At 42.1% G+C, this 14,964-nt stretch overlaps 1 protein-coding gene across 1 annotated transcript in view; it reads right to left on the reverse strand.

The window, feature by feature from the left end:
- Positions 1-14,746, reverse strand: part of Fyb1 (FYN binding protein 1) — a 142,432-nt gene extending 127,686 nt beyond the window's left edge. The window contains exon 1 of the mRNA XM_032898816.1: positions 14,650-14,746. Within this exon, the coding sequence (XP_032754707.1) occupies positions 14,650-14,652 (3 nt within the window). The 5' untranslated portion in view covers positions 14,653-14,746. The remainder of the gene's footprint in view (positions 1-14,649) is intronic.
- Between the last annotated feature and the right edge of the window lie 218 nt (positions 14,747-14,964).

The following is a 14,964-nucleotide window of genomic DNA, read 5'->3' on the forward strand; positions in this document are numbered from 1 at the left end:
GTGTAAGTAAGGCTGCATAACCAAACAAATATTAGCAGCACTTAGTGAGAATTTCACTGCTGGAGAAGGGAGACAGGGTGTAGGCAGTCAAGAGCTATTACGTGGGCAAACTGGCAGTGAACGTTCTCATGAAGGAGTCAAGTTGCTGCTGCCAAGTGTTAGGGGAAGTGTCACACCTGCTCTGGCAGAAAGGGAGAGGGAGGAAGGAGGCAGTGCCAGGGTGGCACTCACAGAACTGTCATGGACGCTGTCTAGTGAGACATTTGGGAAAGCATTTACTTGGATATTTTATTTTTCTTGGATATCTTATGTATTTACATTTCAAATGTTATCCTCTTTCCCCTGTAAAATTAAAAAAAGTACTTGAGAATAAATATGGAAGAAAAAATATACTAGGTTAAAATAGAATATGATCTTTATAGAAAATGAAATACATAATCATTCACTGCACCTCCTTTGAATGAATATTAATATAAATATGGTGATATTAAAGAGTGTCATAATTTAATTTCTAAAGTAGTTTAAAATTGTTGTGGTTATATACTACCTATGCTATAGTACCCTCTAACTACAGATAATATATTTCTTGTAACTCAAAATAAAGAAAAACATTTACTAAAATATTAATAGATACTTGGACTTTCCTTTTCTGAAAAATAACATGTCATCCTTGCATGCTCCACTTTCACAAGAGGGGAAAATGACGAAACGTTTGTATTTTCATATTTGAGGGGAGAAGGTTTATTACTGTTTTTTTTCCCATTAGTGGATAAAGGTACATATGCATTGGTTAAGGGTGTAGAACATAAAGTAAAACGCACAGCGCCTTTTGCCAAGTCTATGTGACATTTCAGCTTTCCCCCACATCTTACTATAAAACATTGCAAGCATATGCGTGCATTTTTATTCAGAGGGAAGCTGAATGCCTGGACATTTGCCACCGAGACTGCACAGCTCTCTAGGTTTGCTCCTGTTTCAGCCAACCGACCTGGTTCCTCACTCAGCTCTTCTTAGAGGAGGTGGACACACCCCAAAGTCAGTTGTGCACATCAATATCATACTTGACACCGACTTTAAACCATCCCCGAATTCCTTCCACACATACACTCAAGACTAGCCCAGAGCCTTGCAGGAGGCTGGTATATATTTAATTTCCAACTCCTACTTCCACAGCAAATGTATTCCAAACCAGCAGCCTATTCAAGGCACAAAGTTCACCAAACCTTACCCTGATTCTTTCTGTATTTCCAGAGCTGTGCACTGTGTTCACTAAAGAATATTAAATTCAGAAGCAGAAGCTGCATGGGAGGTATCAGAACCATTGTTTTCAGGAACTAATATGGGACTTGAAGAATGGACCGTGTACCATCCAATCCGTACTCAGGTTTGATGATGGAGACTGACTCAGTCCGGTTGCCAGCGATGCACTAAAGGAGGAACAGAGTTCTCAGCATGGGAGAGCTAAGGATTGGTGACGGAGGCAAGGCTTTTCCATTGACTTCTAGTTCTCAGGAGCCGCAGCCTTTATCCAGCATCTCTCCTGTTTCTTCATTGTGGGTTGAGTGCTTTTAAGTGTATTTTTAGAATAGCAAACAGTGTATATTGCCAAGCAGAAATGTTCATTACAGACACCTATGAATACGCTATTCATTGCCATGTAGTTAAATATAGATCTTAACAATGAAAATGGTAAGTAATCACAAACGCGAAGAAGTATTAGTTTCTAGTTTTTGCAAGTGTCTTTGCCCAAGAAGGTGTCACCCTCCCAGGTCTAGTGTGACAACTTGCATGTGATAAACCCAAGAAAAAGAGAAACCTGTTCCTCACTGGCCAAAGGGTGGGTCCGGCCTCCGATCCCAATGAGCCTACTGCCTATTTGCAGGGAGAGTGAACAGCAAATGAAATCGAGGGACTTACCAAGTGGAAAGGAAGAGCAGCCGGACAAACAGTGATGTAGGTCCCTCCCTCCTGCCTTGTTCTGCTTATCAATTTAACAGCGCTTGTCCAGGTTAGGTGACTCTTCCTTCTGAGAATGGAGCCACCTGCAATGGGCGCGCTCGCTCAGTAGCTTCAGGTGAACTCTGCTTAGAAGTTAGCAATTACAGCAGTTCCTCCCTCATGGTCACTTCTGGGATTAAACACGCTTTGGAAACTCCCTGAGTCACCCTCCCCACCTCCTAGGTGACTAATCTGACAATCTGCCTCCTTTGGGCCTGCTTTGTTGGGGTAGCTGTGTCCCGCCACAGAAAAAACTTTACTGCGAAATGCTGCCTCATGTGGTTATGGGTACATGTGATAAAATTAGTTTCTCTCGGATGAATGTCCTCTTGTGATAAGCTCAGCGATCCCTCCCCCCTTTTTTTTTTTTTTTTTTTTTTTTTGTAGTGAATAGCATTGCGACAAGTTCAATGGGCTACTTTCACACCCTGGCAAGTCAAAATGTATTCATGCACCGTAACCCTCCAAAGGCCTAGGCTGTTCTTAGTAGATTTCACTGGAATTCTTTCATCTCAACGTCTGTCATAAATCAAGTTGAGCCCATGTTTATTTCAGCTCTGCTGCTTTTACTCTCTGCCAGGATTTACATAAGGATTGAATTTATTGCTGGCTTATCAGTATTTGTAGCTGAACACCAAGATGAATAGAAAGTCTCAACTCAGGCTTTTAGAATTACATACCTGAGATTAAGACACATGACAAGATCCTGAGAATTTTTTGTGAGCAAAAGTTTATTTTTTAGTGTTTTAAAAGAACATTTTAATAGGCAAAACTCTCCCTCCCCCACTTTTTCCTCTCTATATGAAGAGACAAGGTTCTTTGACCTCTTTAAAATCCCTCTGCCCCTAACACTTTGACTTTGTCCTATTTTGTGGGTTCTTTGCATTTTTTAACCTGCAAGTTTAAAATACTTTTATATAGTTTTGCAATGCATTTGCTCATGTCAGGCACCTTTTAAAAGGATTCACTTATAAATTATATATTCTTTATAATATCCCTATTCAGTAGTATAATAATTTATGATGATTTATTCATTTTACATATGGGGAAACTGAATCATAGAAATCTTGCATTGTCCAAAGTCACAGAACTAACAGTGAACAGAGAATTGAGATTTATACACATAAAGCCAGTCCTAGGATGTATCATTTAAAAACCATTTTTCACAAATTGTTAAGAGCTTTTGCTTAGAATTTTGGACACTAGTGTGAGTGGGGATCTCTCCTGTAAAATGAAACGAAGCAGTAAATGACCAACTAAAGCAAACTTTGGGTGTTTCTCTGATTTGGGGAATTAAAACAAAAGTATCTGTACTACTAGGAAAACATGAGAATTTCTGGGCCTGGGTCTGGGTCTGCGTCTGGAGCAGCTGTTGTTTTAAAATTTATCAGATAGTTCAAATGTGCAGCCAGGCTGAGGACCATTAATCCAGACCTTCTTTTACTCAAGAACGGAGAACCATAAATTTAGCAGTGTAAGGGGCTAAATGTCTAAAGTCATTCTGAGCAGTTTTGTCTTCCTGTCACTATGGATCTGGCTCTATTTTGGAGTCCTAAAGAAGTAAGCTAAGCACAGGGCCAATGAGGGTGATGTCACACTAAGCATACAGAAGAATACAGACAATAACTACCAACACGTATCAATAGAACGTCCTCAAAAATTTGTCTACAGTACAACATTTTCAGAGGCAGGAATCAAGCCATTTTCAGGAAACAGAACCCAAGAAAATCAACAACTAAAACATAGGTTTAATCTGGGTGTGGTGGCGCATGTCTACAATCCCCGTACTCTGAAGGCAGAGTAAGATAGACCTCTGTGAGTTCTAGGCCTATCCATTTTTCATAGCAAATTCCAGGTCAGACAGAGCTATGTAGTGAGACTCTGTCTCAAATAAATATATCAGATGTCTAAGTAAATGAATAAACAAAATGTGCTTACCCTAGATTAAATTTAAAGTAGCAGCTTAGAAATGACTTTATGAGTTCTGTTGAGAAATATAATAATACTCAAAGAATGTTTGAATAAAAGTAAGCAGATATTAGCAAGAATGTACAGTTAAGAAAAATGACCATTTTTAAATGGAAATGGAACATTCATTCTTGCTACAAAGACTCAATAGAGGATAAAACTTTTACTGGACATAGGTAAGGTAAACGACTGTTTCATTTGAATTGAGCTGATGCTCCAAAGGCCTGTGATGTTAGTGCTCAAACTGAGTGTCCTGGCAAGATTTATGTCAGCCTTTCACAAAGGTAGACTTATCTGAAAGGAGGGAACTATGATTGAGAAAATGTCCCCATAAGACCCAGCTGTAAGGCATTTTCCTAGTGATTGCCCAGCCCATGGTGTGTGGTGCTATCCCTAGGCTGGAGGTCCTGGGTTCTCTAAGAAAGCAAGCTAAGCAAGCCAGGGGAAGCAAGACAGTAAGCAGCACCCCTCCATGGCCTCTGCATCAGCTCCTGCCTCCAGGTTCCTGCCCTCTTTGAGTTTGTGTCCTGACTTCCTATGATGAACAGTGACACAGAAGTGTAAGCCGAATGCTTTGGTCATGGCGTTTCATCACAGCAGCAGTAACCCTAACTAAGACATTGAGAAAGCTCTGGAAAATTGGAAATGCTGGTCACCCTGGAAGACAGTTGGGGCAAGAATGAGTGAACTAGAAGACGAAGCTGGTAAGTTAATATAGGATCCATCCAGAGATGTAAAGGAATACAGAATTTGAAGGAGCCATTGGAATCATTTAGGAAAAGTTGAGACAGGGTTTCTATAGAAGGATCTCTGGATAAGAAGATTGAAATAAAACTTGGGAAGGAGGAAATACTGGAATTTTTTAGAATCAAAGAAAGCGGTTGCTTTGGATCAGGCTAGCCAATATATAGGTATAGATAAAAAACAAGTTTGCATCTCTCTACACCACACTAAAGATGCTAAACCTGATGACAAGCTCCTCAGAGAGAAAGGTAGAATTCACTACAGGGCACGGCAGTCTCAAAAGCACATTATGTTGGTGACAATGGAAGTCAGAAGCTATCAAAGCCATCAGAGAGGTGGCTCAAAGGGTTAAGTACTTGTTGCACATCCATGAGGACCAGAGTTCAGAGCCCCAGCAACCTTGTAAAAATCCGGGTAAGAGGATGCTCTAATTTTAGTACTGGGTGGTGGAGAGGAGGATCCTGGGGCTCACTGGCCAGCATTATAGTCAAATGGTTCTAGGTTCAGTGAGAGACCTTGCCTCCAAAAAATTAAATAAATAAATAAAGAATAGAGGAAGACACCTAGCATTGACCTCTGTGTCCCGTTCTGTAGCCCCTGAAATCAGAAGCCATTCGAGTAAGTCTGCAAAGTGCTGAGGCAAAGTGACTCTTCATTTTAGAATATTTGAATTCAGGTAAATTTTTGTTTAGGAGATTAAAATATAGCTGATTCAGTCAAACGAAGGCCATGTATACATTTTAGTATTTAACATCATACTCTTTCCAAATTGTTACTTCTCTGTCGGAACCCAGCATGCATGGGATGGGAGCACATGTTCCTCTATTTTTGCCCTGTCTAACAGAAACATACCATGTCACTTACTCTATTAGGGTTGTCTATAAGTGAAGTGATGTTAATCTTCTCTAATTAGGAATTTTAATAACTTGCAATTGGGTTGGAAGATTGTGGTAAAGAGGGTAATAATCCTATTGTGTTAAGATCCTTACTGTGTTTAGAAGGGTAATAATGGAAATACTGACTAATTTTAGAAATTGTGATAGTTTGAAAAGGAGTGGCCCCCATAAGCTCATATATTTGCTCTCTTGATCTCCAGTAAATGAGCTGTTTGAAGGATTAGGAGGTGTTGCCTTGTTGGAGGAGGTGTGGCCTTGTTGAAGGAGGTATGATCTTGTTGGAGGAGGTATGATCTTGTTGGAGGAGGTGTGATCTTGTTGGAGGAAGTGTGGTCTTGTTGGAGGAAGTATGGTCTTGTTGGAGGAAGATGGTCTTGTTGGAGGGTGTGGTCTTGTGGAGGAGGTGTGGTCTTGTTGGAGGAGGTATGGTCTTGTTGGAGGAGGTATGGTCTTGTTGGAGGAGGTTGGAGGAGGGTATGGTCTTGTTGGAGGAGGATGGTCTTGTTGGAGGAGGATGGTCTTGTGGAGGAGGTGTGGTCTTGTTGGAGGAGGTGTGGTCTTGTTGGAGGAGGTGTGGTCTTGTTGGAGGAGGTGTGGTCTTGTTGGAGGAGGTATGGTCTTGTTGGAGGAGGTATGGTCTTGTTGGAGGAGGTGTGGTCTTGTTGGAGGAGGTGTGGTCTTGTTGGAGGAGGTGTGGCCTTGGAGGAGGTATGGTCTTGTTGGAGGAGGTGTAGTCTTGTTGGAGGATGTATGGTCTTGGTTGAATGAGGTGTGGCCTTGTTGGAGGAGGTGTGGTCTTGTTGGAGGAGGTGTGGTCTTGTTGGAGGAGGTGTGGTCTTGTTGGAGGAGGTGTGGTCTTGTTGGAGGAGGTGTGGTCTTGTTGGAGGAGGTATGGTCTTGTTGGAGGAGGTGTGGTCTTGTTGGAGGAGGTATGGTCTTGTTGGAGGAGGTATGGTCTTGTTGGAGGAGGTGTGGTCTTGGTGGAGGAGGTGTGGTCTTGTTGGAGGAGGTGTGGTCTTGTTGGAGGAGGTGTGGTCTTGTTGGAGGAGGTGTGGTCTTGTTGGAGGATGGTGGAGGATGTATGGTCTTGGTTGAATGAGGCCTTGTTGTGGTCTTGTTGGAGGAAGTATGGTCTTGTTGGAGGAGGTGTGGTCTTGTTGGAGGGGAGGTATGGTTGATCTTGTTGGAGGATGGTCTTGGTCATTGATCTTGTTGGAGTATGGCCTTGGAGGAGGTATGGTCTTTGATCAATGTCCACCCTCTCTCCTCCTGCTGCCTGTGGATCAGGTTTTCAGCTCCACAGCCTTGCACGTCTGCCTGCCTGATGCCATGCTCCCCACCATGATGATAATAGACTAACCCTCTGTGACTGAAGCAAACCCCAATTAAATGCTTTCTTTTATAACAGTTTCTGTAGCGATGGTGTCTCTTCACAGCAATAGAACAGTGACAAATTGTTAGACAGTATTCAAAAATTTCGTGTGTGTGTGTGTGTGTGTGTGTGTGTGTGTGTGTGTGTGTGTGTGTGTAAGAAGATACAAGATACAGGAGCCTAGAATAGAAGCATATGATATAGAAGACTGATAAACATTTGGTTTTATGACTACATCGAGTCAGGAGTCTCACCTGTGTGGGGAATGGGCTTTTGCATGACACAGGAGAAAGAGGACAGGAGTGAAATCAATAATGTAGCAGGTGTGTTATCATATACAAATCTCACACTCATGAGACAGAGGCAAGTGGGGTTTTGTAAGGATGAGGCTAGCCTATATGTATGTGCATTGTATGTGTATGTGTATATGATGTATATATATGTGTATGTGCATGTGCATGTGTATATGTATGTGTATATTTATGTATATATACATACACATATGTGTATAATACACATTTAATATTTATGCATAGATACACATACATACATAGATATATACTTATATATGTTCTATATGCATATATATGTATAATATATATAATACACACACATATATATAAAATGTAAAATCACTTAGTTATCCATATGAAAACATATCAGATGCCCACCTTAGGTCACAAATGTAAACAAAATCCTGATGCTTAAAGATTTAAGTGTCCATATTAAATCTTTAAGAAAACACATTCAAGGAAAAACTAAGAAATGTCTTTAATATTTAGTGGTAAGGAATAACTTCTTTAAAATCACATCAAAACCAGAAATGATAACAAATGTCTGTAAAATTCGACAGCATTAAAAATTTAAATGCCTGGCCAGTGTGACGGCTTAAAGAGCAATTGTGCTTGTTGACAAGCCTGACTACCTGAGTTACACTTCTGCGGTCCACAAGGTGAAAGGAGAGAGCCATTTCCATAAGTTTGCCCTTTGAACTGCACATGCCTGCTCTGGTCTGTGCATACCCCTCCCGTCCAAGCACAAATAAGTAAGTAAGCATCATTTAAAATATTTTAAAATATCAGTATGAAAAGAGATAATGAAATGAAAGTGAGCCGGAAGTAGTTACTGAGAGAATAAACTTTGCACAGCTTACCCAAGACTAGAACCTGAAGTAGATAAGAAAACTCAGCGAACCAGCCGAAGAAGATAGTGCATAAGAGCAGAGTAAAAGAGTGTACACCCTTACACCAGTTTTGAAAATTTGGAAGTTGAAAATTGTGGCAAGAAACGAAGCGCCGGGTAATCGATGAAGTGATTGTAATTGAACTCTACATCTGTTCAGTGGGCGGGCCCGCTGCCTCAACCTGATGACCACGTGTTAACACCGTAACAATGCACGGAAAAGAGAGAAAACCTTAGAAACTACTGAAAACCTAAACAGTGTTACATTAAAGATTCTAAATAGATATCATATGCTATTTTGTAAGTACCCATAGATGAGACAAAAGTATAAAAACATGACCCTGAAGGCCAAATGCTACTTTCAAATCAGGCATTCCTCTGTAGAGGGAAGGAGAGACGCAGAACCAAAAGGGGGCAAAAAGCAAAATTCCACTTATTAAAGGGCTGTTGAAGTGCTAATATGTACTAAGTATAGCAGGTGAGAAAAGGGATATTTGTTATATTATTAAATGAAGCACATATTTAATTTATATTTATCTAATTTTGAGATAGAGTCTCACTATGGGGCTCCAGGAGGCCTCGAACTCATGTCTTGGTTCTACATCTCCATTACTGGGGTTACAGACACGGACTCCTATCTTTTACGGTGTTATATTTAATAGGAAACAGAAGAAACAAAGGTCAAACAGGATGCCCATCCAAGCACTGGGGAAGTGATAGTGCAGTTACCAAACCAAGAACTGGAGGACCACACCCATTCACTTCAGAACAAATTCAGTGTGTCTCAGCCTGTGCTCCCAGCCTGTCCCAGCCTGTGATCCCAGAGGCAACCCTTACTTCATGCCACACGCACTGGCAAAATAAGATGTCACTCAGAGATGGAAATGTTCATCCTTGGCTTAAAACGTGCCTGGTGTTGCACAAGAACCTTTATGTTTTCACATCCTTGGATTACTATGAAATGCAGGGAACTTGGAGTACAGTCCTCACAGGAACCTTTTCTAGCTCCGATGTTCTTGGAACACCATCTTCCAACCGGGTCTCCATTATAGTCCCTCACCTTACTCACTGGATTGTTTTCAGAGCCATTCCTAAACCTCAGAACCTGTACACTTCTTCTTTAATTTGGTGATATCCAAGACTGGGGGTGTGCGGGAACACTTTGAGGAATGGGATGGGGGGACTGATGATATTTAGGCATTAAGCCAAGATCAAGGATATCCAAAGGATGCGCATCAGTTTAGAAGAGGCCCCACTCAAAACGTGAATCAGCACACAGCACCAGACCTTTGACTTGGAAGGCTACAGTGACTCTTGTGTACAACAGTAAAATCAATTTCTATGACCTGAAGGATTGTGTCCTTAAAAATTTGCTTGCAGATAGCTTAGCCCCGAAAGCAGCAGTTCTTAGCCCGTGGGGAGACCTCTTTGGGAGTTGCATCTCAGATACCCTGCATGTCCGCTATGTATGTTATGATTAATAACAGTAGCAAAATTGCATTTATGAAGTAGCAATGAGATCATTTTGTGCTTGGGGAATCATCACAGCATGAGGAACTGTATTAAAGGGCCACAGTGTTAGAAAGATTGGGAACCACTGTCCTCAAGCATGGTATTAGGTAGGACATCAAGGAGGTGTTTATGCACGATGGCTCCATCTTCATACTCAGGCTGAGTGAGCTTGTTTGCCTCTTCTACCACAGGAGCACACAGTAGGGAAACTTGGCAGTCTGACAGCCTGGATGGGGGCGCTCACTAGAACCCTGTCATACTTATACCTGATTTTGGACTTTACAACCTCCCAAACTATGAGGTGCATGCACATTTATGTTGTCTATAACCATGCAGTTAAGGCATTTTATTAAAGTAGTCAAAATAAAGTGGGCAGCCTTCAAGATCCAGTAATCACGTGACTTTGGCCTATTCCCTAACCATAGCTTGTCACTCTCGGTCACCTCTCTCTCTCTCTCTCTCTCTCTCTCTCTCTCTCTCTCTCTCTCTCTCTCCCTCTCTCATGGTGTTTGAGACCCAAGCTACTGAATCCTGCTTTGTAATTTTTTTCACATCTATGGTTTCTTCAACTGGAATTTTTGAGCCCGATCTCCCATGCCAAGTTCTTTTCACTAGGCCCCACCTCAGTTCCCATGTCACTGGTTTTGGGGAGGGTTATGGAGCTTCAGAAGCTGCCTCAAGGGTTCAGGGTGCAGGCAGAGCGGAGAACGAGCTCTGTCTTAAACCTCTGCTCAGTGTCTTCAGATCCTGTTTACAGAGACCATCTCCCTCTGTTTTCTAAATCGGCTCCTTGATTATCTCCTTTAGGGATTAGGGTGCTGCCTGTTTTCTTGGTGATTGTTCACTTCCTAAGAGCAATGGTTCTCTAAGCATGGTCTAGTGGCTTCCTCAGTTGCGACAGGGAGATAATGCAAATTCTCAGGCCCCACTCTTAGCCTTCCTGTGGATCTTGAGGTACACCAGTCTGGGAAACAATCAGTGAATGAAGGCTTTTGGGGGGAGAAGACCCTATCTGTGCTGTTCACATGTTGTCTGCTGGGCTAGCAGAGCCCAGATGTGGAGAAATGGCTTAGCTAATCTTTGATGGATGGATGAGCGCTAACACACCTCAAACATGTTTCATTAGTTAAAGTTTCTATGTTGACAGAGGCTAAATGCAAAGAGTAAAACATGCCACTTTATTTCTCACTCTTCAAAACGTATGTATAAAATATATTTCAGCACACTTATGAGCACTTGAAAAAAAATGCACATTATCAGAATATCTGCTTCTCTGTTCTCCAGGAGGTTTTATAAATTGGTCATCCCCGGAAGTACTTCTCATGTGGAAAGATATCATCCTATTATTTCTCTTTAGAATGGTAAAATTGCCTGCTCCGTGCAATCCTTTCAGTCTTAAGTTCCATAATATTATGAGGGACAACATCAGAGACAGTTTAGGCTAGATCTGTAGCTTACAGAGCTGCTCCAGAGGGTTCTGGTCAAGATCCCTTATGAAGGAATAAGGAAACTGAGCCTGGATCTCAGCACCCCTTGCTCGGTGGTCATGAGCCTGTAGGGCCCACCTATCTAGAAATCTCATATATTTGCCTTCATAGCACAAAGTGCTTTTGTGCTTCCTTCGCACATCTCTGCAGTTTCCTTGCCTGGAGGTTGTCGGGAGAGGACAGTAGAAGGCAGATTTCCCAGTAACCACTTGGGATACCGTATGTGGTAACTGAGTAGAAGAGCTTGGGGGCGGGGAGGGATGAGGCTAAGAGACACTTAATCAGTTCAACTCTGCCTCTGAATTCTGGGGGCAAAGGAACACAACGCCAGCAACCCGCCCTTTCAGTGTCCGATCCCAAGGACACCTGACATACTTTCCTGGAGTTAGTACTCTGAAAACAGAATGTTTTCATGGCACTCAGGATAGAAGCAGGTATGGATATGGATTCCTTGTTTGGATAAAGATTATCTTTGTGAAGAATTCCCCTGCAACTCCAAGAGACAGTCCTGGGCTTTTATTTCCCGTGGAACTGCCTTTTAGGATATTACAAAATCTAGAAAAACCCAAGCTTTGAGAACAGACAGACTTGTGTTCACATCTCAATTCCAATATTTAATAGCTGTGTTACATACCAGTAACCTACTTCCTCCAGCTAGGCCCCACCCCTGAAGGTACCACAATTTCCCAGAACTACTCCATGATTCCAAGCCTGGAAGGTTCGAGAATGGGAGGCCTTTTCCGTCTAACCCATTATACTGCCAATGTGCATTTTATAGCTGAGTGAACTAAGACTCAGAAAGACAGTGGGTAACCTGCAGGAGGTGAGGCCTAGCCGGAGGAAGTGGGTTACTGGTGTGTGTGTGTGTGGGGGGGTAGGTCTTATGGGTTATACACCAGCCTCAACTCCAGCCAAAGTGCTCTGCTTCCTGCTCTACCGAGATATGAGCAACAGTTTCACACCTCTGTTGCCGGGGGGCAAGAGCTGTTCCTACCACCAAACCTTCTCTAACATAATGGGCCACATCTCCTTAAACGATCTTCCAAAATAAGGCCACTCCCCTTCAGTTGTTCCTTAGCACTGCAACAAGGACAAAAACGAATGCAGGCAGCCAATGCCCTAAGAGCTATTATACAATTTAAATAACTCGTGTCTCTGGTTCACCAGTGTTAACTGCCAACATCCCTCCTCCTTGGGATTCGAGAGTGTCTCTCTCTTCTTCAGAATCTATGTATTGGGGGTTGGAAGGAAGGAATCCAACCCTCCCCAGTGTCTGCCATGTGTCGGTGCCTTGGTAGCTGCTTTATAATGACACTTTCCTGGGCTCATCAGCCCAGTAGGAAAATTGCTTCCAATGCTGGCATCACTAGAAGGAGAAAGAAGCCTGGAGCTTAAGCGACTTATAGAAAAGCGTTAAGACTGGAAAGTAAAGTTAACATATGAAAAGCGGTAAATGCAGATTATGTATGTATGTATGTATATATGTATGTATGTACGTATGTATGTACATATGTATATGTGTCTTTCAAGAAGAAAGAGTCTTCCTGTTATAGTCTGTCAAAGGTAATTCTGGGGAGAGATAAAGACTAATCATAATCTGCAGACAGGTATGTGTATATACAAACATAGACACACACATATACCACACTGCAGGGGGTGTTACTTATGCTGCCCTCAAGAGGCAAACTTTAGATGTATCCTCAAGAAGAGAATTGGTATTGGAAGTCTTAATTAAATGTGTTGTGTTCTTTTGCCACTTTGTCATTTTATGGTAATTTTGTCAATGGAAAATCACTGATGCTATGATGGTCTTTCTTATATCACAGTGAGGAAAAGGGGGGAAATGAAATAAACCAACTGAAATGTTCAATTGTCCTAGTCTAGAGGGAGAGAGGGGGAAATAGAAATAAGACGAAAAAACACCAGAAATCTCTAATCATATGAAAATGATTAAGATAAATTATTGATACCAACCACATAATTGTTTAAAATGCTCCATCACTAAGGATGACATTATAACACAGGTGTTAGGCAAGTTATTTTAAATTAAAATACAATGGGGAATGGCTTTATCTATTATAATAGCACAGAAAATTATACTTATAAAATATGTATTTAAACAGATGAAAATCTAGAAAAATAGATATAAATTTACAGACTGTCCCTTTGGACTTCTTTATTGTCTCATTTTTATAGATCTATACTTCCAAGAAGCTCTTGAGCTAAGATGTGTTACTTCTACAGTAAGAAAATGACAGTTCTGATGAAAGAGACAGTCGGTTAAGTTTCCCTAATTGTCACGTTGTTCCCCTTTAGAAATCCATGCCCTGTAAGGCACTGTAAACCTTAGTGTCCTACTTTAGTTTTGAGGAAACTATCAGCACCTAAGTCAAACTGTTTTCTAAGAACCCGGACCCCTGAGGCTCAGTGTGAAGAGGCTGCGGAGTGGTGACACCTCGGACGTACATAGCTGCGGGGAGGGCTGTGGGGCCATTTCTTCAGCTGCTGTGAGCTCCCCTCCCCTATGACTCTGCAACTCTCACTCATCTCTCTTCCTGCTCTTCCCTCCAGTGCAAGGTTATACTCTCTGACCTCTACACTTTCTTAATCCTGCCTCAAACAGTTCTGGAGGAACCCTCTGCTTTCCCCCATTGCAGCAACGGTGGGCATCGCAGTCCCTCAGAGGCTGTCTTCTCAGTGGGCACCACCAAAGGAAGTGACTGTCTCTCTGTATCAAGAGAAGGCATGGCTCATTCCCAGTCGTTGGTGGGTGGTATGCAGAGATGGTTATGAGATTAAAAAAAAAAACCCAAAAACCAAAAACCAAAAACAGTTCTCTTCCTGAATCAGGGAGCAGAATCCCACACAGTTCAGGGAAGTTAATTCTTCATAGGTAAAGGATGGGCAAACCGTGGAGCAGAATGTTAGTGTAGCTCGGTGACATTACAGGTTAAGCTAGTTTTTTGTGGTACACCTGGGAACCCACTCACTATTTTAATGTGCTCCAAATAATGACTTTCAATTAACTTTGGGAACACAGCCTGTCCCTAAGGTTTGGGTTTACTCGAGTTTTGTTTTCTTTGCTCAATTAAAATAAACAAAATAACTCCTTTTCCAAAACCCCCACGTTGTCAAACCCTCAGCACTGGAATCTTTGAGAACTAAAGTACTCACCCAGGGACCGTGAGGGACTATGCCACTACTTTGTCATGCAACCCTGTTCAGTGTCAAAGACAAGGAATCCAACTTTCCTTTCTGTGAGGCAGATACTTTCCTCTCTTCTGACAGCTAGAATCCGAAAAGGGAACTTCCAAAGCCTCGATCTCAAAGGGCATAGCAGACACAGCAGCTTCCTCAACACAAGGACAACAGTAGGCATGTGCCAGTTCCAAAGGCAGTGAGAACTTGGGCATGAGCCCCCTCTGCCCCAGTAGAGAAGGTAAGTGTGCTTGCCCGGAGACGAGAGAGAGTCATAAAACCCGTGACTTACCATGTTTATTGGAAAGAACCGATACGCCTTGCACTCTGTGACCCCGCAGATGCTGTGAGTCCGGCAGTGAATGTGCAAGTTAGTTGTGAAGAGCCTACTTCCTTTTCTGAGCAGTGTGGTCTAACCAGCCTTCACACATTGATATGGAAGGGCCCTATTTGCATTTTATCTCAGTCCAGGAACATTGTATGACTGGCCTTGTTTCTCTTTGTTATAGTTGAGAAGGGATAGATGAAGCTTTGAGGGCTAAAAGATTAATACCAAATTGAAAAACTATCTGAATACTGAACTTTCAGTGTTACTAACCTTGACTTT

This window comes from Rattus rattus, chromosome 3 (assembly GCF_011064425.1).
Source record: "Rattus rattus isolate New Zealand chromosome 3, Rrattus_CSIRO_v1, whole genome shotgun sequence".
Taxonomy (NCBI): Eukaryota; Metazoa; Chordata; class Mammalia; order Rodentia; family Muridae; genus Rattus; species Rattus rattus.